Source organism: Salvelinus fontinalis, chromosome 14 (genome assembly GCF_029448725.1).
Source record: "Salvelinus fontinalis isolate EN_2023a chromosome 14, ASM2944872v1, whole genome shotgun sequence".
Lineage (NCBI taxonomy): Eukaryota > Metazoa > Chordata > Actinopteri > Salmoniformes > Salmonidae > Salvelinus > Salvelinus fontinalis.
The window spans coordinates 22118000-22143826 of record NC_074678.1 but is presented as its reverse complement, the minus strand read 5'-3'; the positions used below and the strand labels follow the sequence as shown (position 1 = coordinate 22143826).

The 25827-nt window shown below is 42.5% G+C and overlaps 1 protein-coding gene across 2 annotated transcripts in view; it reads left to right on the top strand.

Moving 5' to 3' along the window:
* The window catches only part of LOC129869625 (mast/stem cell growth factor receptor Kit-like), a 43586-nt gene extending 18007 nt beyond the window's left edge, over positions 1–25579 (top strand). For both annotated transcript variants that reach the window (XM_055944210.1, XM_055944209.1), the window contains exons 9-21: positions 813–997; positions 4077–4183; positions 4464–4590; positions 5147–5251; positions 8068–8178; positions 9626–9782; positions 10181–10278; positions 10460–10590; positions 11168–11290; positions 12070–12181; positions 12274–12373; positions 12688–12793; positions 22920–25579. In XM_055944210.1, the coding sequence (XP_055800185.1) occupies positions 813–997; positions 4077–4183; positions 4464–4590; positions 5147–5251; positions 8068–8178; positions 9626–9782; positions 10181–10278; positions 10460–10590; positions 11168–11290; positions 12070–12181; positions 12274–12373; positions 12688–12793; positions 22920–23123 (1666 nt within the window). In that variant the 3' untranslated portion in view covers positions 23124–25579. The remainder of the gene's footprint in view (positions 1–812; positions 998–4076; positions 4184–4463; positions 4591–5146; positions 5252–8067; positions 8179–9625; positions 9783–10180; positions 10279–10459; positions 10591–11167; positions 11291–12069; positions 12182–12273; positions 12374–12687; positions 12794–22919) is intronic.
* Positions 25580–25827: the final 248 nt, after the last annotated feature.

Here is a 25827-nt window from a genome sequence, read left to right as displayed (position 1 = left end):
CACATAAAGAACACACATACCGCACACACATACTGTACACACATACTGTACACACATACTGTACACACATACTGCACACACATACACTGAAGAAGCTCTGAGATGTTCTTTAAGTGTGACTTGGCCTGTCAGTATGTGGAAAACAGCTGCTGTTTTTGGTACGGTGCTGTGAAATGTGGAGCCTTGCATGGGGCACTCTTTACTTCTTCCAATCATTGTGCTCTACTTTAAACAACAGACAAATCCCTTTCAACATTATATCTGTCATCATAATGTAACTTGATGATATTGGATAACGCATGTTTTCACTCTGTGGACTTTGTGTATCTCTAAGGTAATGTTGTTTTAGCTGATGTGGAGGATCGTATGGGTTCCTTTAGTTTGCGCTGGAAGACTGGCATGGATGGGGATGGATTGATTTAGCCTGGGACAGTGATGTTTTATCTGGGAACATTGATTTAAGACCAATGTATGTTCGTATGCGTCATGCCCCAGTGCTGTACAGACTCTCTGTACCTGGCTGTTATTTTGAAGTGCACTTATGGTGAACATAATTGGGGAAAGAGGGGATGGTTGACTCTAAATGACTTGCATTTCAATAAAAAATTCCTCACTTTTAAATGTCCATGATCTAATGTGAACCCTTAGTCTCCCGTTTGTATACTCAGTACATAACAGTACATTCATCCGTTTTACAATAACAACTGCTGTGTTTAGTGCCACATGAAACAATGGACTCAAAGCTACTGAAAACAACACCCAAATTCAGTTACACTAGTTTGGTAGACAGTTTGTCCCATTGTCCCCCTCAGGTGCTCCCACCAGATGAACGCCACTCAAGAGGAGCAGGACATTGTCACGGTGACGTTGTTGAGTCCTTCCTTTGGGAAGACGGAGGTGGAGAGCAGGCTGAACATCACCACAGGAAGATTCCACACGCTGGAGTGTGTGGCCACCGTGGAGGGAGAGCAGGACTTCACACTGTTCTCTATCAGTGGTGAGTTGTGGTGACACACACACATACACACACATACAGTTACTGGGAAGGTGCTGTCTGTACGTCTGTGATAGGATTGAAGCTCATCATCCTGCTATGTGTGTGCGTGACTGTGTGTGTCAGCAATTATTCCTGGATAAACACTTTCAAAACACATGCACACACAACCGGTAAAAATGTGTTGTTTTAAGAGGTGAATGTTGCATAGCCTTGCCTTGTCTCACCTCGAGCAGAGCACTTTGCAGACTCCATGAGAAAAACACAGGCACCTCACTTTCCTGACTCTACCGGCTCAGACAACTTATCTCTATGGACCCATTCCCTGAAACTTAGCATTCAGTCTTTTTCATATTGGCCCATTCATAAACTGTCTTCATAAAACATTCATAAAATGTCTTCCTTACCAGCCGATAGCTGTGTTTTGTGAATGTGAACAATGGACTATTTGTGTACCTCACAACCGTTGGCCTGAGGAGGACTCAGGTGATCTACTGTACATAAACCTGCCATAAGGTTCCTAGAGTACTAAAGTAACCCCCCTCCTCTCTCTTTCTCTCTCTCTCGCACACACATGCATACACACGCACACACCCACCCACACATACACACACACACACACAGTGTGTTGTGAAATCTGTGAATGTAATGTTTTTAAAATTGTATTAACTGCCTTAAGTTTTCTGGATCCCAGGAAGAGTAGCTGCTGCTTTGGCAGCTGCTAATGTGGATCCATAATAAATACAAATACACAAGCAGTATACACAAGGAGTTGGAGTTGTTGGCGGAAGGGGGGATGCTTGGTGGTCCTGGTGTCAGCTAGCCTGTCCGTGTGTTTTTAAATTGATGTGTTTGGTGTTAATCCCTAGGATATCCCTACCTTGGGATTAGAATTAAATACAGTGTCAACAAACCTAGAGAGGACACAGTGACAGGAAGGTGTCTGTGTTTGGTTGTTGTTCCTCTACAGACTGGCTATCCCATTCAGGCCTCTCTCATTATATATATTTTATAGACAATACCTAATATGAAATATTGATAAATTAATGTCGTTAATGCAGTACTAACTAAACTACATTACAGGAACTACATTACTTTCCATCTGTAATTTGTACAGATAAACCCAATAACATTTAGGTCAGACAGCTCATTCCTTCTCCCATTATGTCTAACCTGAGGTGCAGAGTTACAGCTGTTTCTCTTTATGTGGATCAAGGTTGTTGAAGTTATACGCACCATCAACACTCACCCAAACCATTTCTCAATTTGGTTCATCTGAATGTTTATGAACGACTTAGATTTTGACATAGATCTTACCCATTGATAGAGGTTCAAGATTAAACACTGATATAGGCCTGGAGTCTCTTATGTAAACATAGGCAGAGCGACATACCACAAATGTGTGTGATTTGTGATAATGTGTCATCACTTACTGGCATACATGGTCATTAGTGGTAGGGTATAGAGTACTTTTGGACCACAAATCCAGCTATCTAGAACATCCTGTTTATATACTGTGGGATGCGCTAGTGGAGTATGACGGCAGGTGAAGCAAGAGTGAAAAGAGAGTTGTCTTGGAGTGGGTATGAAGATAAGATTGGTATGATGTAGAGGAGGGGTAGCTGCCTGGACACAGTGGGCATGTGGGTGGGCATTATGGACGAGGAGTGTGTGTAGCCGTGCTCCCGAGTGGCGCAGAGGTCTAAGGCACTGCATCTCAGTGCAAGAGGCGTCCCTACGGTCCATGGTTCGAATCCAGACGGTATCACATCCGGCTGTGATTGGGAGTCCCATACGGCGGCGCACAATTGGCCCACTGTCGTCCGGGTCTGGCCGGGGTAGGCCGCCATTATAAATAATATTTTTTTCTTAACTAACTTGCCTAGTTAAATAAAGGTTAAATAAATAAAAATAATAAATAAAAAGCCAGGCAGGCCAGACCTCGGGGACCATGTGCCCAGGCTTTAGCGCTCCTCTCTGCAGAGCAGGACAGACCTCGGGGAGCATGTGCCCAGGCTTTAGCGCTCCTCTCTGCAGAGCAGGACAGACCTCGGGGACCATGTGCCCAGGCTTTAGCGCTCCTCTCTGCAGAGCAGGACAGACCTCGGGGACCATGTGCCCAGGCTTTAGCGCTCCTCTCTGCAGAGCAGGCCAGACCTCGGGGACCATGTGCCCAGGCTTTAGCGCTCCTCTCTGCAGAGCAGGACAGACCTCGGGGACCATGTGCCCAGGCTTTAGCGCTCCTCTCTGCAGAGCAGGACAGACCTCGGGGACCATGTGCCCAGGCTTTAGCGATCCGCTCTGCAGAGCAGGACAGACGTGTGGAGACGTGCAGGGAAGTCTGGCGCACAGTGGGAGTCCTGGCAGCACTGAGTGTTTAGACGCTGTGGGAATTTTGGACGCAGCCCTTCATGGACCCAGGGAGTTGTAGGGGAATAAAATAGGGATGGAGGGAGAGCTTTAAAAGCCACTAACAGGTTTACAGAGGATTAGTTCCTGCATACTCTGCATTCTCAGATGATTTGAAATGGAGAGAAAGCCTCTTATGGCTAAAGAGCTTATTACACCCCAGTGTACAGAGCTAGCAAAACAATAACACATCACAAACCGCTACACAAAGGAACAGAAGACTCATTATACAGATAATATACATAACAACAACAGCAGCAGCAGCACCACCACATCATGCTGCACAGCATTACTGCATGCTGCACAACTAGAATGGGAATTAAGGAATTGAGTAATAAATAGTATACAAAATAATTAACAAAATACAGAAAACACAGTTTGATTCAAGTAATATGATTTGATTACCTTTGAGTGATCACTGAAAGACAACAATGTAGGACATATGATACTGCACAGTGCTAAAGGCCAATATGTTGCCTAACATTAAAACTGATTTGTCTATCAGTGTTCCTCACTGATATCTCTCTCTTTTATCTATCTGTCTGTTATATATCTATCTCCAACGTTACACTGATATCTCTCTCTGTTATCTATCTCTCTGTTATATAGCTATCTCTAACGCTACACTGATACTGTATGTATGTCTCTCTCTCTCTGGTGTGTGTCCCTGCAGAAAGAACAGTTCCCCATGAGCTCTTCACACCTCTGCTGATTGGCATAGTGTCAGCAACCGCCCTCCTCATCCTCATCCTCATAGTGCTCTTCTACAAGTACCTGCAGGTAACTACCCAAACTCACTGCCTCTACTCGGGTAACTATCCAAACTCACCTCTTCTCATACATCACAGCCACTTCTACAAAGGGTTACACACCTGTATAAACTTTGAAAATTACACTCAGTAAGTCATAGGCAAAGATAAGGTACAGTAGCTCACCTTTAAAAACATATTCGCATTAACTCACAGAGGTCAACTAACTCTATGCTGAAGTACCACGATTGATGTGAGTTTAATGGTGTCCTCTGTACTTATCCTAATATAACTCTCTGCTGGCCTCACAGAAACCCAAATACCAGATCCAGTGGAAAGTCATTGAAGGTATCCACGGAAACAACTACGTGTATATTGACCCTACCCAGCTCCCATACGATCACGAGTGGGAGTTCCCCCGGGACAAACTGCGTTTCGGTGAGTTCCTTTGCTATCATCACATCAGAAAAAGCACTGGTAATCCCCAAGCAGGGAGGATGCCCCAGACATCTCTTACAGTATACTGTATGTATAATCTCTAATCCAGAACTGTATGATATACAGTTTGTTTTAATATTATCTAGGTCTATTTTATGTGTTTCAATCGATAGCAGCAGGTGTTGAAATAAGTGTTTTTTGTTTTGCTATTTGGAGCCAGCCAATGTATCTTTGTTGTGACATCATACCTTATCCCCAGGGCCTGTCTCAAAATGATGGATTTACACTCTATTTGCTCACCAGTTGGTCACACTTTTACAATAGCCCTGAGCATACACTAACTGCATGATGTATTTAATGTAGCTGCTTTCTTTAATAAAGAACACCAACCCCTCCCTCTAAGCAAACGTTCTGTTGACATTTTGGAGGGGTTTTTTTCTCATCCGAACCACCCCAAACAGGATCCTGCATATCCTGGTAACAGGTGGCGGAGCCAGGATGTGGGAGAGGAACAGGATGGAGTAACATTGGTCTGTCTGTCTGTGTTTCCATGCAGGGAAAACTCTGGGCTCCGGAGCCTTCGGGAAGGTAGTGGAGGCTACTGCTTATGGAATGTCCAAAGCTGATACAGTGATGACAGTGGCGGTCAAAATGCTCAAACGTAAGACGTCACAAATTATAGTAAAAATGTTGATATAGCAATAAAAAGAGACATATTTTGGTGATAGATGTGTGTATTTTAAGGTGTCTGACTGATCAGACCTGGTCAGGTCACACTGTCAGAGAGAACCCCTGCCCCTAACTATGGGTGCTAAACACCCGGATATTTGACTAAATGTATTTGACTAGCTATTGACCGTGTGTGTATGTTTGTGTGTGTGTTTGCATTGATGTACACTATACAGTGCATTCGGAAAGTATTCAGACCCTGTGACTTTTCCACATTTTGTTACGTTACAGGCTTGTTCTAAAATGTATTAAATAGATTTTTTCCCTCATCAATCTATACACAATACCCCATAATGACAAAGCAAAAACTGTTTTTTATAAATGTTTGCAAATTTCTTGAATAAAAATTGAAATACCTTATTTACATAAGTATTCAGACCCTTTGCTCAGGTGCATCCTGTTTCCATTAATCATCCTTGAGATGTTTCTACAACTTAATTGGAGTCCATCTGTGGTAAATCCAATTGATTGGACATGTTTTGGAAAGGCACACACCTGTCTATATAAGGTTCCACAATTGACAGTGTATGTCAGAGAAAAAACCAAGCCATGAAGTCGAAGGAATTGTCCATATAGCTCCAAGGCACAGACCTGGGGAAGGGTCTGCAGCATTGAAGGTACCCAAGAACACATTGGCCTCCATCATTCTTAAATGGAAGAAGTTATGACCCACCAAGACTCTTCCGAGAGCTGGCCTCCTGGCCAAACTGAGCAATCAGGTGAGAAGGGCCTTGGTCAGGGAGATGACCAAGAAACCGATGGTCACTCTGACAGACCTCCAGAGTTCCTCCAAAGGTCAACCATCAACCACTCCACCAATCAGGTCTTTATGATAGTGTGGCCAGACGGAAGCCACTCCTCAGTAAAAGGTATATGACAGCCCACTTGGAGTTTGTCAAAAGGCACCAACTGACTTCAGACCATGAGGAACAAGATTCTCTGGTCTGATTAAAACAATTTTGAACTCTTTGGCCTGAATGCCAAGCATCACGTCTGGAGGAAACCTTGCACCATCTGTACGGTGAAGCATGGTGGTGGCAGCATCATGCTTTTGGGATGTTTTTCAGCGGCAGGGACCGGGAGACTATTTAGCATCGAGGGAAAGATGAACAGAGCAAAGTACAGAGAGATCCTTGATAAAAAACCTGCTCCAGAGCACTCAGCAACTCAGACTGGGGGCGAAGGTTCACCTTCCAACAGGACAATGACCCTAAGCACACAGCCAAGACAACACAGGAGTGGCTTTGGGACAAGTCTCTGAATGTCCTTGAGTGGCCCAGCCAGAACCCAGACTTGAACCAGATCGAACATCTCTGGAGAGACCTGAAAATAGCTGTGCAGCGACGCTCCCCATCCAACCTGACAGAGCTTGAGAGGATCTGCAGAGAAGAATGGGATAAACTCCCCAAATGCAGGTGTGCCAAGCTTGTAGCGTCATACTTAAGAAGACTCAAGGCTGTAATCACTGCCAAAGGTGCTTCAACAAAGTACTGAGTAAAGGGTCTGAATACTTATGTAAATGTGATATGTAAGTTTTTTAGCATAAATGTTCATTGTCATTTTTGGCTATTGAGTGTAAATTGATGATGGAAAAAAAACTATTTAATAATTTTTAGAATAAGGCTGTAACATAGCAAAATGTGGAAAAGGGGTCTGAATAATTTCTGAATGCCCTGTATATACAAAAGTATGTGGACACCTCTTCAAATGAGTAGATTCAGCTATTTCAGCCACACACGGTTCAGACAAGTGTATAAAATTGAGCACACAGCCATGCAATCTCCATAGACAAACATTGGCAGTAGAATGACCTTACTGAAGAGCTCAGTGACTTTCAACGTGGCACTGTCATAAGTTGCCACCTTTTCACCTCACCTTTCGTTGGGAGCTTCATGAAATGGGTTTCCATGGCCTGAGCAGACGCACACAAGCCTAAGGTCACCATGCACAATGCCAAGCGTCGGATGGAGTGGTGTAGAGCTCGCCGCCATTGGACTCTGGAGCAGTGGAAACTCGTTCTCTGGAGTTATGAATCATGCTTCACCATCTGTCAGTCCGACAAATGAATCTGTGTTTGGCAGATGCCCGTAGAACGCTACCTGCCGAATATATAGTGCCAACTGTAAAGTTTGGTGGAAGATGACTAATAGTCCGGGGCTGTTTTTCATGGTTCGGGCTCCTTAGTTCCGGTAAAGGGAAATCTTAAAGCTACAACATACAATGACATTCTAGACGATTCTGTGCTTCCAACTTTGTGGCAACAGTTTGGGAAAGGCCCTTTCCTGTTTCAGCATGACAATGCCCCTGTGCACAAAGCGAGGTCCATACAGAGATCGGGTGTGGAAGAACTCGACTGGCCTGCAAAGAGCCCTGACCTCAACCCCATCGAACACCTTTGGGATAAATTGGAACACTGACTGAGAGCCAGGTCTCATCGCCCAACATCAGTACCCAACCTCATTCAATGCTCTTGTGGCTGAATGGAAGCAAGCCCCCGCAGCAATGTTCCAACATCTAGTGGAATGCCTTCCCAGAAGAGTCAAGGCTGTTATACAGCGAAGGGGGGACCAACTCCATATTAATGTCCATGATTTTGGAATGAGATGTTCGACGAGCAGGTGTCCACATTCTTTTGGTCATGAATGCTTGTTACACTAAACCAGCCAGAGGCCATACTTCCTGTGATGTTTTCTTTGATGATGACTTTGAAGCACTTTTAAATGATCATGTTCTGGTGGTTTTCCACAGCCAGTGCCCATGCCACTGAGAAGGAGGCTCTGATGTCAGAGCTGAAAGTTCTCAGTTACCTGGGAAACCACATGAACATTGTCAACCTGCTGGGAGCCTGTACTGTTGGAGGTAAGGAGCAGTATGTCTAGAGGACTGTAGCGCTTATTCTCATTCTAATCTATGCTACTATCAATCTGGGAACTACAGATGGCAGAGGTTTTTGAGATACAGTAATAATCTGAACAATCCTCCCTTTTATCACCAAGGATTGTATGACTTGTTGGCGAAATATCAGCCTTTCCCTGTTAGTTAACACTATCAACGTTTCTCTTTACTGTAGCAATTGTGTTGAATCCACTCAATATTAGCCACTTTCAATGCAACATACCGAAACAAAACGAACTATGCAAAAGATGTTGTTGTCGGCACAACGCATCGGAGTATGATTCTTCTGCACATGACTCAGCCCATACTCAGCCCAATACTCTACACAGACCGTTTCAGCATTATCAATCAGAGCTGCAGTAGGCAGCTTGCCAAATATGGATCTGCGCCATTTACTTTGAAATGGACTGAGTTTACAGCTGTCTTGGTGAGTAGATGCACTTGTTTTGAGATCATGGCAAGAGCTGGATGTAGCCACATGTGCACATTTTGTTCATATCCTTTGCTAGTTAGTGAGTTATTAGCCCAGTTATAGATCATTTGTAGTCAACAATAGGGGAGTGATTGCTTCCTACAAAACGTGTACATTTCTAGACATCTTTGAAAAGATTAAGAGGTAAAGAGCTTTTTTTTGTTTTAAAGGGGTAGTGTTGTATTTTGAGACAGTCTTGAATAATCTAAGTAGCCAATTGGCAGATGGTAGCATAATTTGTCTGATTCTCTGTTATAATGGTATGGGAATAATAATACATTTTATTTTGTAAAGTGGTTTCTTGCATCAAACACAAAACTACATTTTCAGTCACCTCCTTGTCTGAAGGACAAGTGGATTAAAAGGTTGATTTCAAGCCTTGCATGTTTTTTTTTCTCATGGAATGTAGGCCTACATTGAACACCACACGTTGGCTGCTACTAAAGGCTGAATGATAGAACAGCTATTTCCATGTTAAAATATTATGGGATGCATTTTCTCCATAGTTTTTTATGGTAGGCCACTGGAAGGCCTGGTACGCCAACATTAGGATCAAATAGCCACAGTAGCCTACTTGGTCACAGTTAAAACTAACTTAAAGCAGGTACAGCCTCAGTGTTCAATGTAAACGCGTGCTGAAGTTGCACAGAATTTCCACAACCTTCAAGTTTGCGCTCAGCAGACCAGAAGTTTGCTCAGGGAACATTGCTTGTTGGGCGTAAGTATTGTTTACTATTCGTTGTATTAATGTTTATGATATAGGAGTGGTGCTCCTGAAACTTGCCGTACTTGTAGGAGTGGTGCTCCTGAAACTTGCTGTACTTGTTTGGGTGTCTATATTTCAAGGTGTTTTGTTTGTCTTGTTTGTCTTTAGTGTGTTGTTTCTTGGTGGATGACATTCATGTGACTGACCATGGCTATTTGTCTCCTTGTCTTCAGGCCCAACCCTGGTGATCACAGAGTATTGCTGCTTCGGTGACCTCCTCAACTTTCTGAGAAGGAAGAGGGAGACGTTCTTTTGTGACACGTTAGGGGAGGACTGCTACTACAGGAATGTCATGCTGCAGAGGGAGACAGCTACAGCTTTGTCAGATGGGTCAGTGTGGACTCATTATGTTTACAAGGAGAGGGTGGTAGTTGGGTGGTATATACTGTCATTTTCACTGCACAGTTTATACTGTATATATGTACTGTTGCTTGTGTCATCTCAACTGCTCACAAAAGTAAATACCACTGCCGTTGTTCTCCCACCCACTGGAAAATTCCCCAATTTAACTAAGCACACAGTACTTTCATGGTCTATAAGGCAGGACACGCCTACACTAAACCAACTACTCTTTGTTGTTATTGAGAAAAATGCTTACAGTAAATGTAAATGTCTCTGGAGATTCAGAAATGTTTGTTAGGGAGTATTTCTTACCTAGTGTGTCGTAGTTATGTGTAGTATTTGATGGCGACTGAACTGAGACCAGACTGCTTATTTCCTCCTTGCAGAGACAGCAGGAATGGATACATGGATATGAGGCCTTCTGTCGCTGGTGTCCTGCCCAATGGCTTCTCCTCAGAGAAGAGAATCTCGATACGCAAACCAGGCAAGACATCCACTTTTATTTTTATTGATCATTTTCACATATGTCACTTGAGAAAGCTAATTTATACAACCTGCAATGTGCAGTATCTCCCTCTATACATAGTTAAGCTTCCTTAATACACAATGTCGCTCCTTCTACGTACCCCTCAAATTATCTTGCTCTATCACTATGTTTCTCTCAGGTGGTTCCAGTAGTGAGCCTGATGTTGTGAGTGAGATGCTCCATGAGGACAGTCTCTCTCTGGACACTGAGGATCTGCTCAGCTTCTCCTATCAAGTGGCCAAAGGCATGGACTTCCTGGCTTCCAAAAATGTAAGCCCTTAATTTCCTCACAGAAGCTCTCCTCTCCTAATATAGCTCCTGAAAGCCCCCACCACTAGCTATTCAAAACAACAGGTCTATTTTCACTCTGCAATTAAATCCAGCAAGTTAAATCCATGATGGTAGATAATGTCCAACCATTCTCTAAATATTTTCATTCTGTAAGTACTGTACATTCACGTAGACCAAGAAAAGCACTATTTCCACTGATATTGTTTGTTCTATGTATCAGATTAAATTTAGATACACGCTAAGCCACACACACACACACACATTAGATCCATCTTCTTTATTTCCAAACAATGCTAGGATCACATTTCCATAGCTGGTCAACAGGTCCAGAATGCATGTTGAGCATTCTGCTGAAAAATGTATAACCCATTGAGGCAAGCGGACACCAGACTACAGACAGGCCCTGTATCAATCAGTGTGTGTGGAACAGATTCGGGGAAGAACATTTACTGTCACCATGTATTAGTAGTGTTTAAAAGTTTTATGTTATCTTATGTTACCTTATGTTATCTTATTACGTTACATGATGTTTTATTATTTGTGTGTGTGTGTTCAGTGCATCCACAGAGACCTGGCTGCCCGGAACATTCTGCTGACTCAGGGGCGAGTGGCAAAGATCTGTGACTTCGGCCTGGCCCGTGACATCACCACAGACTCCAACTATGTAGTCAAAGGCAATGTAAGTCTGGCCCATCGCTTACTACTGTAGATCTCAATGTGATGTATAGATACAGCATGGATATTTTGCAGTGAAAACCATCAATGGAATAGTCAAGCACAGGCACAGCATTGATATAAAGCCTCTCAAAACCAGTGTCAGCTATGAGCCCAGGGGCCATCATGGGCTAGAACTGTATGTTCCAATTCCATGGCATGTGAAGTGCAGTATGTATGTATGTACACTGAGTGTACAAAACATTAGGAACACCTGCTCTTTCCCTGACATAGACTGACCAGGCAAATTCAGGGCCAGCATCCCTGTGGAATGCTTTAGATATTAGGAAGGTTTTCCTAAAGTTTTTTTACACTCAGTGTGTATCTGATGGATCTCACATTGTAATGTGCACTCTGGCAGGTGTGTGGTTATGCATTCCTTTAAATGTCATTGAATTCTTTCAAATGTCACTGGTATGGGTCACCAGATATGTGTCTCAAACATTCAGCACCTTAGGGGAGTTTTAACCTACTCTTGAAACTAAGGAAATACAGTACCTCTCCTCTCATACAAGAACAAGCAATTTTGAACATTTCTGATCCAAAATTCAAGATTAATCAACAGAATCTGCATTAATTATTTGCTCTCTCTAGTTCTACACTCTTCACAGCTGTAGACAGCTGAAGTGATAGAGATGATGGATTACTTCAAAGATGTCGAGATATTTGCTTTGATGCATTTTCTGAATACATGAAGTGCATCTGACATATTAGACTGGCTGTGATGGTTTGTGTTCCATGCAGGCTCGCCTCCCAGTCAAGTGGATGTCTCCAGAGAGCATCTTTGAATGTGTGTACACATTTGAGAGTGACGTATGGTCCTATGGCATCTTGCTCTGGGAAATCTTCTCACTCGGTACGTACGTCCACGTTACCCTCTGTGTGTGTGTGTGTCCGTGTGTGTGTTTTCATTGATTTTTATTATCTTATTTTCTTCATGGCCTACAGGAAGCAGTCCATATCCTGGGATGCTTGTGGACTCAAAGTTCTACAAAATGATTAAGGAAGGATATAGAATGGATGCACCAGAGTTTGCACCGAGTGAAATGTGAGTGTGTGTGTGTCTAAGTATCTTGAGAAAGACAGTGTGTGCGTCGGTGTACTATACAGGGGTGTGAATATGTGGGATTTAAGCAGATTGCATATTTGCTGAATTTCACCATAAACTTCACCATGAAAGCTAAATTATTATTTAGTTCGTTATTAGATGTTAGCTACATACATTCCATTTTCAGGAGAATACACTTAGAGAAAAGCATGTAAAGTGTCACTTTGTAAGAGGGGGGAGAGACGAGAGGTAACAGGTGTATGTGCTTGGTGCCATGCCTGCGCCTGTGCTAAATATGTGTGTTGTGGTTTCAGGTATGAGATAATGAGGTCGTGCTGGGACTCGAACCCCTTTAAGAGACACTCCTTCAGCAAGGTGGTGGAGAGGATTGAACAACAGCTGTCAGACACCACCAAACACGTAGGTCACAGATCTCCTCTAACCTGCTTGTTTACACATGTTGACAGACTATGGATTTAAGGTATTCACAAGAGTTTAACAGCAGTAAATTCCATAATCCATATTCTTGAGATTTTTTTTAAGTGCCAAAAGGTCCCACCTTGAGATTGTGCTGTATTTAATAGTAGCAAACAGTGCCTTGCAAAAGTATTCACCCCCCTTGGCGTTTTTCCTATTTTGTTGCATTACAACCTGTAATTTAAATAGATTTTTATTTGTATTTCATGCAATGGACATACACAAAATAGTCCAAATTGGTGAAGTGAAATGAAAAGAATAACTTGTTAAAAAAATTACAAAAATAAAAACTGAAAAGTGGTGCGTACATATGTATTCACCCCCTTTGGTATGAAGCACCTAAATAAGATCTGGCACAACCAATTACCTTCAGAAGTTACATAATTAGTTAGATTGCACACAGGTGGACTTATTTAAGTGTCATATGATCTCAATATACACCTGCTCTGAAAGGCCCCAGAGTCTGCAACACCACTAGCAAGGGGTACCACCAAGCAAGCAGCACTATGAAGGAGATCTCCAAACAGGTCAGGGACAAAGTTGTGGAGAAGTAGAGATCAGGGTTGGTTATAAAAAAATATCCAAAACTTTGAACATCCCACGGAGCACCATTAAATCCATTATTAAAAAATGGAAAGAATATGGCACCATAACAAACCTGCCAAGAAAGCCCCACACACCAAAACGCATGGACCGGGCAAGGAGGGCATTAATCAGAGAGGCAACAAAGAGAACAAAGATAACCCCGAAGGAGCTGCAAAGCTCCACAGCAGAGATTGGAGTATCTGTCCATAGGACCACTTTAAGACGTACCATCCACAGAGCTGGGATTTAAGGAAGAGTGACCAGAAAAAATAAGCAAACATGTTTGGTGTTTGCCAAAAGTCATGTTTGGTGTTTGCCAAAAGACTCCCCAAACATAAGAAGAAGGTACTCTGGTCAGATGAGACTAAAATATTGCTTTTTGGCCATCAAGGAAAATGCTATGTCTGTTTCAAACCTAACACATCTCATCACTCCGAGAACACCATCCCCACAGTGAAGCATGGTGGTCGCAGCATCATGCTGTCGGGATGTTTTTCATCGGCACGGACTGGGAAACTGGTCAGAATTGAAGGATTGATGGATGACGCTAAATACAGGGAAATTCTTGAGGGAAACCTGTTTGTCTTCCAGAGATTTGAGACTGGGACGGAGGTTCAACTTCCAGCAGGACAAAGACCCTAATTATACTGCTAAAGCAACACTTTAAGGGGAAACATTTAAATGTCTTGGATTGGCCTAGTCAAAGCCCAGGCCTCAATCCAATTGAGAATTTGTGGTATGACTTAAAGATTTCTGTACATCAGCGGAACCATTCCAACTTGAAGGAGCTGGAGCAGTTTTGCCTTGAAGAATGGGCAAAAATCCCAATGGCTAGATGTGCCAAGCTTAGAGAGATATACCCCAAGAGAATTGCAGCTGTAATTGCTGCAAAAGGTGGCTCTACAAAGTATTGACTTTGGGGGGTGAATAGTTATACACGCTCAAGTTTTCAGTTGTCTTATTGTCTTATTTCTTGTTTGTTTCACAAGAAAAAATATTTAGCATCTTCAAAGTGGTAGTTATTTAAATCCAATGATACAAACCTTCCAAAAATCCATTTTAATTCTAGGTTGTAAGGCAACAAAATAGGAAAAATGCCAAGGGGGTGAATACTTTCGCAAGCCACTGTACTATACAAATTCAATAAAATATTACCTGCCTTCATGTTTTAGTAACGTCCCACTGGGCAGACACTGGTTGAATCGTTTCCACATAATTTCAATGATGTATTGTAGTGGTGTATTCATTTTATATGATGTACTGCTTTATATTTGTTTGATATGTAATTTAAGTGCGTTAATGTGTTTGGACCCCAGGAAGAGTAGCTGCTGCCAAGGCAGTAGCTAATGGGGATCCCTAATAAATACAAATACAATACAATGATATTATGTGGAACCAAGTTGATGTCTGTGCCCAGTGGCGTTAGCCTACTGCTCTATCCTTTTGTAAGGCCACTCAGTGGTTGAAGAATGTGAGTCCTCTGACAGTCTCCCCACCTCTCTTTGAAACCTGACAGAAGTGCTTTTAAAATACCACCTAACAATCAAAGAGTCCCAACTGCTGAACACTGCTGACCAGTCATCTGTTCAGGCATTCCAGCATGTGTCACAGAATGTTAGGACTGATCTAGTTGTTTTGACTGAGTTAATGAATTACCACAGGGCCACACTGTAAACCACTATGTGCTGTCATTACTCAAAACTTTTGATGAAACCTATTGCACTTAATGTATCTAAGTACACTAACACTTGAAGTCGGAAGTTTACATACACCTTAGCCAAATACATAAATAAACTCTGTTTTTCACAATCCCTGACATTTAATCAGAGTAAAAAATCCCTGTCTTAGGTCAGTTAGGATCACCACTTTATTTTAAGAATGTGGAATGTCAGAATAATAGTAGAGAGAATGATTTATCTCAGCTTTTATTTCTTTCATCACATTCCCAGTGGGTCATAAGTTTACATACACTCAATTAATATTTGGTAGCATTGCCTTTAAATTGTTTAACTTGGGTCACACGTTTCGGGTAGCCTTCCACAAGCTTCCCACAATGAGTTGGATGAATTTTGGCCCATTCCTCCTGACAGAGCTGATGTAACTGAGTCAGGTTTGTAGGCCTCCTTGCTCGCACACGCTTTTTCAGTTCTGACCACAAATTTTCTATAGGATTGAGGTCAGGGCTTTGATGGCCACTCCAATACCTTGACTTTGTTGTTCTTAAGCCATTTTTCCACAATTTTGGAAGTATGCTTGGGGTCATTGACCATTTGGAAGACCCATTTGCGACCAGGCTTTAACTTCCTGACTGACGTCTTGAGATGTTGCTTCAATATATCCACATAATTTTCCATCCTTATGAAGCCATCTATTTTGTGAAGTGCACCAGTCCCTCCTGCAGCAAAGCACCCCCACAACTTGATGCTGCCACCCCCGTGCTTCATGGTTGGGATGGTGTTCTTCGGCTTGCAAGCGTCACCCTTTTTCCTCCAAACATAACGGTGGTCATTATGGCCAAACAACAGTTCTATTTTTGTTTCATCAGACCAGAGGACATTTCTTCAAAAAGTACAATCTTTGTCCCCATGTTTATTTTTATTTATTTCACCTTTATTTAACCAGGTAGGCAAGTTGAGAACACGTTCTCATTTATAATTGCGACCTGGCCAAGATAAAGCAAAGCAGTTCAACACATACAACAACACAGAGTTACACATGGAGTAAAACAAACATACAGTCAATAATACAGTAGAAGAATAAGTCTATATACAATGTGAGCAAGTGAGGTGAGATAAGGGAGGTGAAGGCAAAAAAAAGGCCATGGTGGCAAAGTAATTACAATATAGCAAGTAAAACACTGGAATGGTTGATTTGCAGTGGAAGAATGTGCAAAGTAGAGATAGAAATAAATGGGTTGCAAAGGAGCAAAATAAATAAATAAATAAATACAGTAGGGAAAGATGTAGTTGTTTGGGCTAAATTATAGATGGGCTATGTACAGGTGCAGTAATCTATGAGCTGCTCTGACAGCTGGTGCTTAAAGCTAGTGAGGGAGATAAGTGTTTCCAGTTTCAGAGATTTTTGTAGTTCGTTCCAGTCATTGGCAGCAGAGAACTGGAAGGAGAGGCGGCCAAAGGAAGAGTTGGTTTTGGGGGTGACCAGAGAGGTATACTTGCTGGAGCGCGTGCTACAGGTGGGTGCTGCTATGGTGACCAGCGAGCTGAGATAAGGGGGGACTTTACCTAGCAGGGTCTTGTAGATGACCTGGAGCCAGTGGGTTTGGCGACGAGTATGAAGCGAGGGCCAGCCAACGAGAGTGTACAGGTCGCAGTGGTGGGTAGTATATGGGGCTTGGTGACAAAACGGATGGCACTGTGATAGACTGCATCCAATTTATTGAGTAGGGTATTGGAGGCTATTTTGTAAATGACATCACCGAAGTTGAGGATTGGTAGGATGGTCAGTTTTACAAGGGTATGTTTGGCAGCATGAGTGAAGAATGCTTTGTTGCGGAATAGGAAGCCAATTCTAGATTCAACTTTGGATTGGAGATGTTTGATGTGAGACTGGAAGGAGAGTTTACAGTCTAACCAAACACCTAGGTATTTGTAGTTGTCCACATATTCTAAGTCAGAGCCGTCCAGAGTAGTGATGTTGGACAGGCGGGCAGGTGCAGGCAGCGATCGGTTGAAGAGCATGCATTTAGTTTTACTTGTATTTAAGAGCAATTGGAGGCCACGGAAGAAGAGTTGTATGGCATTGAAGCTCGCCTGGAGGGTAGTTAACACAGTGTCCAAAGAAGGGCCAGAAGTATACAGAATGGTGTTGTCTGCGTAAAGGTGGATCAGAGACTCACCAGCAGCAAGAGCGACATCATTGATGTATACAGAGAAGAGAGTCGGTCCAAGAATTGAACCCTGTGGCACCCCCATAGAGACTGCCAGAGGCCCGGACAACAGACCCTCCGATTTGACACACTGAACTCGATCAGAGAAGTAGTTGGTGAACCAGGCGAGGTAATCATTTGAGAAACCAAGGCTGTCGAGTCTGCCGATGAGGATGTGGTGATTGACAGAGTCGAAAGCCTTGGCCAGGTCAATGAATACGGCTGCGCAGTATTGTTTCTTATCGATGGCGGTTAAGATATCATTTAGGACCTTGAGCGTGGCTGAGGTGCATCCATGACCAGCTCTGAAACCAGATTGCATAGCGGAGAAGGTATGGTGGGATTCAAAATGGTCGGTAATCTGTTTGTTGACTTGGCTTTCGAAGACCTTAGAAAGGCAGGGTAGGATAGTCTGTAGCAGTTTGGGTCAAGAGTGTCCCCCCCCTTTGAAGAGGGGGAGCTGCTTTCCAATCTTTGGGAATCTCAGACGACACAAAAGAGAGGTTGAACAGGCTAGTAATAGGAGTGGCAACAATTTCAGCAGATAATTTTAGAAAGAAGATTATCTAGCCCGGCTGATTTGTAGGGGTCCAGATTTTGCAGCTCTTTCAGAACATCAGCTGACTGGATTTGGGAGAAGGAGAAATGGGGAAGGTTTGGGCGAGTAGCTGTTGCTGTTGACCGGGGTAGGGGTAGCCAGGTGGAAAGCATGGCCAGCCGTAGAAAAATGCTTATTGAAATTCTCAATTATAGTGGATTTGTCGGCGGTGACAGTGTTTCCTATCTTCAGTGCAATGGGCAGCTGGGAGGAGATGTTCTTATTCTCCATGGACTTTACTGTGTCCCAGAACTATTTTGAGTTTGTGTTGCAGGAAGCAAATTTCTGCTTGAAAAAGCTAGCCTTGGCTTTTCTAACTGCCTGTGTATATTGGTTTCTAGCTTCCCTGAAAAGTTGCATATCACGGGGGCTGTTCGATGCTAATGCAGAATGCCATGGGGTGTTTTTGTGTTGGTTAAGGGCAGTCAGGTCTGGAGAGAACCAAGGGCTATATCTGTTCCTGGTTCTAATTTTCTTGAATGGGGCATGCTTATTTAAGATGGTGAGGAAGGCATTTAAAAAAAATAACCAGGCATCCTCTACTGACGGGATGAGATCAATATCCTTCCAGGATACCCCGGCCAGGTCGATTAGAAAGGCCTGCTCGCTGAAGTGTTTCAGGGAGCATTTGACATTGATGAGTGGAGGTCGTTTGACCACTGACCCATTACGGATGCAGGCAATGAGGCAGTGATCGCTGAGATCTTGGTTGAAAACAGCAGAGGTGTATTTAGAGGGCAGGTTGGTTAGGATGATATCTATGAGGGTGCCCGTGTTTACGGCTTTGGGGTGGTACCTGGTAGGTTCATTGATAATTTGTGTGAGATTGAGGGCATCAAGCTTAGATTGTAGGATGGCTGGGGTGTTAAGCATGTTCCAGTTTAGGTCACCTAGCAGCACGAGCTCTGAAGATAGATGGGGGGCAATCAGATTACATATGGTGTCCAGAGCACAGCTGGGGGCAGAGGGTGGTCTATAGCAGGCAGCAACGGTGAGAGACTTGTTTTTAGAGAGGTGGATTTTTAAAAGTAGAAGTTCAAATTGTTTGGGAACAGACCTGGATAGTAGGACAGAACTCTGCAGGCTATCTTTGCAGTAGATTGCAACACCGCCCCCTTTGGCCGTTCTATCTTGTCTGAAAACGTTGTAGTTAGGGATGAAAATGTCAGAATTTTTGGTAGTCTTCCTAAGCCAGGATTCAGACACGGCTAAATCATCCGGGTTGGCAGAGTGTGCTAAAGCAGTGAATAAAACAAACTTAGGGAGGAGGCTTCTAATGTTAACATGCATTGAACCAAGGCTATTACGGTTACAGAAGTCATCAAAAGAGAGCGCCTGGGGAATAGGAGTGGAGCTAGGCACTGCAGGGCCTGGATTCACCTCTACATCACCAGAGGAACAGAGGAGTAGGATAAGGGTACGGCTAAAAGCTATGAGAATTGGTTGTCTAGAACGTCTAGAACAGAGAGTAAAAGGATGTTTCTGGGGGCGATAAAATAGCTTCAAGGAATAATGTACAGACAAAGGTATGGTAGGATGTGAATACAGTGGAGGTAAACCTAGGTATTGAGTGATGATGAGAGAGATATTGTCTCTAGAAACATCATTGAAACCAGGTGATGTAATCGCATATGTGGCTGGTGGAACTGAAAGGTTGGATAAGGTATAGTGAGCAGGGCTAGAGGTTCTACAGTGAAATAAGCCAATAAACACTAACCAGAACAGCAATGGACAAGACATATTGACATTAAGAAGAGGCATGCTTAGTCGAGTGATCATAAGAGTCCAGTGGGTAGAGGTTGGTTGGGGTCCCGGCAATTCAGACAGCTAGCCGGGCTATAAGTAGCAAGCTAGCATAGGATGGAGGTCTGTTTTTAGCCACCTCGTGCGTTTCCGTCGGTAGATTAGTGGGGTTCCGTGTGGTCGGGGGGATCAATCCAATTGTTAAAATAGATATAGTTATAGTGACCCAAGAAAAATTGTCCGATAAACTTATTCAGATAGCAGCCGATAAGACAGCTAACAATTAGCGGGCCCCAGATGAGCGTTCAGGTAACGTCGCGACGGAGGTGCCAGTTAGATAACTCCCTCGGGCAGATAACGTCAGTAGTCAGTCGTGAAGGCCCGGTGGGGCTCCGCATTGGCAGTAAAACGGGTCCGGATAGGTGATTGTAGCCCAGGAGTGGCTGATGGAACTCTTCAGCTGGCTAGCTCCGGAATAATTGATGTTTGCTCTGGGATCGACGTAAGCCAATAGTTACACGGGTAGCAGCTAGCTAGCTGTGAAATCAAGGTGTAAATGTCCAGAGCTTGCGGTTGAAATCTGGGGATATGGAGAAAAATAGGTCCGGTATGTTCTGGTCTGTGTCGCGATCTACAAAAGTGGTGATAGATTATCGAGCTAAAGGAATAGCTGATGACCACAAACCGTGGATAGCTGTAATACTAACGTTAGCCAGTAAACTGGCTAGCTTCTGGGTAGCTTCAGGCTAGCTTCAGGTTAGCTTCCGGTTAGCTTCTGGCCAGGCTCTATTGTGGATTTTCAAATTTGAGGTAAATAATATATATTTTTTGTAATTGGTGAGGCGGGTTGCAGGAAAGCGTTTTGAAGTTGAGTTTTTGGAAAATAAAATATATAAAAGATATGCGAAGAAAGGTGTAAATATATATATATATACGGGACACAACAAGACGAGGACAAAAGGATGTCTGACTGCTATGCCATCTTGGAGATGAATGTGCAATTGCAAACTGTAGGCTGGCTTTTTTATGGCGGTTTTTGAGCAGTTGCTTCTTCCTTACTGAGCGGCTTTTCAGATTATGTCGATATAGGACTCATTTTACTGTGGATATAGATACTTTTGTACCTGTTTCCTCCAGCATCTTCACACGGTCCTTTGCTGTTGTTCTGGGATTGTGGCTGTGTGGTCCCATGGTGTTTATACTTGCGTACTATTGTTTGTACAGATGTATGTGGTAAACTTCCGACTTCAACTGTACTTAGTGTTTTTGTAGTCATTACTCAAACTGATGGAGTCACTGCGACCCTGTAGGGGTTGAGTTGTATCGGCTTTAAATTTGGAGGAATGGCCCCACTAAGCCACGCCTCCAATATATTTTCCTTGTGTGCCTTATCTTTTTGAGTGAATTGTAGAATGACCTCCCATGACTGTATTTGTTCGTGACAGAGACCCATGGTTGTTGAATTCATTCATTTTCAGTCCTGTGGCCTTCACCGAGTAAGTCCCTAGGCTAATATTATCATTATAATTAAACTGTTATACATTATACATTATACATTGCATATTTCACAAGGCCTTATTTTGAGGCCTAGCTTTACCCTAATACTGTCACGATCGTCGTAGTGAGGAGACCAAGGCGCAGCGTGATGATAATACATCTTCTTTTTAATAACGAAGAAGACTGAACAAACTATACAAAATGAACGTGCACGCTAAATGACACGAGTGCAGACATGCAACATCACATAGACAATAACCCACAAACCAAACTGGCAAATGGCAACCTAAATAGGATCCCCAATCAGAGACAATGATAAACAGCTGCCTTTGATTGGGAACCAATCTAGGCCACCATAGACCTACATATGTCTAGACATACAAAAACCCTAGACAATACAAAACAATAATATCCACCCTCGTCGCACCCTGACCTGACCAAAATAATACAGAAAACATAGAATACTAAGGTCAGGGCGTGACAAATACAGTGGCTTGACATTCATGGTTTACAAGTAGGTCTGCAAGTAGGTTAGAAAAATTCTGTATTTCCAGGAATATCCTAACTGGGATTTTTGGAATATAATTTACCAGAATTTTTCAACCCTACCTGCAAATCACTTTATGCTGGCTTGCAAAGTGATGTGTAATTCTTATTGGAATCCAGCCAGAGTTGGGATATCCAACAATTTACATTTTTAATTTCCTGAAACCTGCACTCATAATGACTGCCAGGGTTAGGAACAGTGTGAGGAGACTACCTAAACCATTTTAACAGTAAGAACCATTTCTGTAACAGGTGCAATAAATGTAACTAAATTAACTAAATTATTGGATTAGTTTAGGAAAATGTATGTTATTTATCTTTGTGTAGCATAAGATTAATCAATCACTCAATGTACATGAAAAAAACACAGATGTTAAAACTATTTAAAAAAATCTACATGTTGGGAAAAAGTGTATTTGTTATCTTAACTGACAAAAATGTAGTTGATGTGACTTCTCATTTAGTTTTGAGTCAGTATCTCATAAACTTTTTCAGTAATAATTACTTTTCGTTGACTTTGAGTTCAACTTACTACAAGTATTTAAGTAAAACATACTTGGGGTTTACAGTCTACACAGTCCAAACAGAGTACAAAGAACATGCCTGTGGGTTTCTCCACCCCAACTACCCAGGGCCACATGTTTAGGCTACCACCAGACTAGTCAGACTAGCAGTTAACACACAGCAATGTGTCAACCCTCAATTAACACACGCGTCACACACATCACGCGCCACACACACATGCTTGCACCCCACACACACACACACACACACACACACACACACACACACACACACACACACACACACACACACACACACACACACACACACACACACACACACACACACACACACACACACACACACACACACACACACACACACATACAGTAGCCACTGAACATCTCGTGACAGTTAGGAAGTGATGAATAGGATTGATCACTTGTGACATAATCACCTCTTTCACTGTATCATGATGACCTCTCCTCATGAACTCAGCTCACCTCTCACTTCTGAAACATGCCAGCGATTTAGATAACACCGAGCAGGCCTTCTCTTCTCACGCCTTCCCCTTCACACCTTCAGACCAGAATGCTGCATGTTTCTCACTCAGTAAGCAGAACTGCAATGAAAACACCCCTCCAGCACTACATAATATATTGTATGAACTCTCTCTCTGTTTCTCTCTGTTTCTCCCTCTCTCTATCTAGATCTATCTGAACTTCAGCTCCAGGTTTCCGGTCACAATGGGGCAACAGGTTACCAGTGTGGACCAGGGGACGCAGAATGCCAACATCCTTTGCCTCAACTCTGTGGGCAGCAGCAACGCCTCCAATCAGCCCCTATTGGCCAGCGCCAGCGATGACATCTTTCTGGGGGAGATGGCCACCGGGCTCAGGGTCCACCAGGTGTAAGGCCCCACCCACGATGGCTGCCCCATAAAGTGCCTGTTCAGTGCCATCCCGAACACCCACCACACCCTATTCCAATCATATACTGTGTCTAGCTATTAGCCACCCCCTCCCAACCTTATGCCTAGCAGTTAGCCTCCCCCTTCAGACCGAGGTTTAAAGAAGGATCCTCTCGAAACCTCTGCTCCTGGCCGCCATAGGGGGTACCATTCCTTGATCATTACTGCATATCAATTTTGATGTGCTGTTTGAAATGGACAGTATAGTTTATAGCTCCATAGTAGTGCTATTTTCAGAGGACTTTCCTCAATGTTGCTGTTACTGTATCTTATATGTTTCATACAATGTTTTTGTTTGTTTCACATTTCCGTTGTCAATGTATTAAACTGAATTACTATGTTGTTTTGTTTTAAATATATTTTTTTCTAAAACGAAATAATGTAGCATTTATAATGGTTGAAATACAATTATCGTTGGAGGTGAAAGTACTTGAAATGTAACATCTTTCCAGATGTAGGCATCATGTAATGAAGATTTCAGTTGACCTTTTTTTCTGTTGCATCTTTAAAAAATATAATGTTAGTATTATTCCACAAGTTCAGTTTTGGTGGTTATGTGAAGGAGAGACATTTCTAGGACCAATGGCTGAAATTATATTCAGTAGGTTAAATCTCAAAACGTCTCAATCTAATGAACCGATAAGCATGGTACTATGACTGTTTATATGTGTATATATTGACCTTGTGTATGACTCGTAATATGATGATGACTCGTGTATGATGACTCGTGTATGATGTGAAAGGTAGCATTAGCTTAGATTCAGCAAAGGTTGCTTGCTGGAGAATCCTTGTAAATATGTAAATATGTTGCTTGTGTCGGCACCTCTTCTGTCTTTTACAGTATGTGACCCTTGTTTACATTTGTCATCAGACAGGTACTGCCATATCACTATGGGGTTTCTTTAGTTTAAAAACTGTCACCAAAGATGGGGAAGGTTGAAACAGTGCATGGTTAGGATGAGCATACTGTATAAGGGAAAGGTGATTAGCCAGTGGATGCTTTCTATTCTTAAAGATTGTTAAAGAAGGCTTTCTGTTTTGAGACAAAAGTCAATGATGCTCGTTTCAAATGCCAATGTGAAGCTTGCAGAACAAACCAAAAACTGTTCTGAGAAAAAGCCAATGGGAGGAATGCTGCTCAGATGAATAGCCAATTTGGTGTTCGATGTTAGAGCTGTCTAATCAAACAAGGTTGTGACATGTCTTATAGCTCCTTACAGTCCTGTGGGCAGTTCCCTCAGTGCTCCCATCCCATCCACCAGTAGCTAATTTCTCAGCCTTCCCTCCGCTCTTTATGTCCAGCTGCTTCCTCTGACGGAAGTGTCACTTCCACCATCTCTCAGCCAGAGCTCTGTATCACTTCAGACTCCCATCACTAGGACTTCCCTCTTCCCACACTGAGATATTGTTGTGAAGAGCACCTGGAAATGCACAGACTGAAAGTGTGTGCGTCCGTGTGTCTGTGTGTGTAGGTGCCACAGTATGAAATGTATGACATTTACCCATCTCGCTTTCAACCCTGTCTCCTTCTCAAAGCTGCCTCTTTGTAAATATGTGTGTGAATACAATGTAAAGTAATGTGGATGCTGTCTTAAATGTTTTATTTTCTATTAATATGGTATATTTAATGCACACCTCTGCTATTCTGTAATATAAAACATTTCCTACCACAAATAGATACACAGAGATACATCCATTAAATATATACTGTACATCTTCTTCTTTGGAGGTAAGCTGCTTGTTTTTCTGTTTTCTTGTGACAACTGTAGATGTCTTTGTTTGGACATTGCTGTAGATTCCTTGTGTAGTGTCATTTTCCCCTTGGCTAACCATCACATGCTGTCTTCTACAAGCAGGCCAAAACATTTGTTCTTTATTTTCAAATGCTTTTGTACAGCTTTGCTTTGAAAATCAGGTTTGTTTTCAGCCCCAAACAGGAACACTTCATACTTTCATGGCAATAGCAGATATTGTTCTAATTTGGCTAATTACAAGCAAGGACGAGTAGAGCTGTAGGGCAATGACTCACATCAATGCAATGCTCATTCCCCATTCCCCCTTCTGTCACATGGAATTGGAGACCTCAAAATAGGTAATTACACACTAATAATATAGTAGTTACATGTTTATCTGTGTCATTCATCACACTGTTAAAGATAGCACAACCAAAATATTGTCTGATTATCCCTAACAAGGTTACGCTGGAAAAGTTGATATAATATGATGCTTGTTTTCAAACTTTCAGGACATTTGTATTTTCCTCCTATTCAAAGATACGTTTATTTTGTATATTTGTTGTATATTTATTTTACAAGAGACAAAGTTGTTTGTTGTGCACATTTGCAATGTGTTGCTATCTCTTGTGTTACTGTAATATAAATAAAAGATACCCTTAAAATAGTTTTGTTAATCATGATTTGTATTAGTAATATGTGACTTTTTCATGTTATTATTTTCATGTGTGCAGTTTAGTACATTTTGAAGACATTCCTGTCTTCTCCTTTGATTCAGTTTGATAATTTGGTGGAGTCATTTTATTTAGATTGACATAGATCTGAGGGTCATATTGTCAGCCATCTGTGTCAAGCCTCTGAGCAGGTGATGCCTCAGGTCACTGTCAGTCTCCTCCCCATGATAGTGTACAGTCA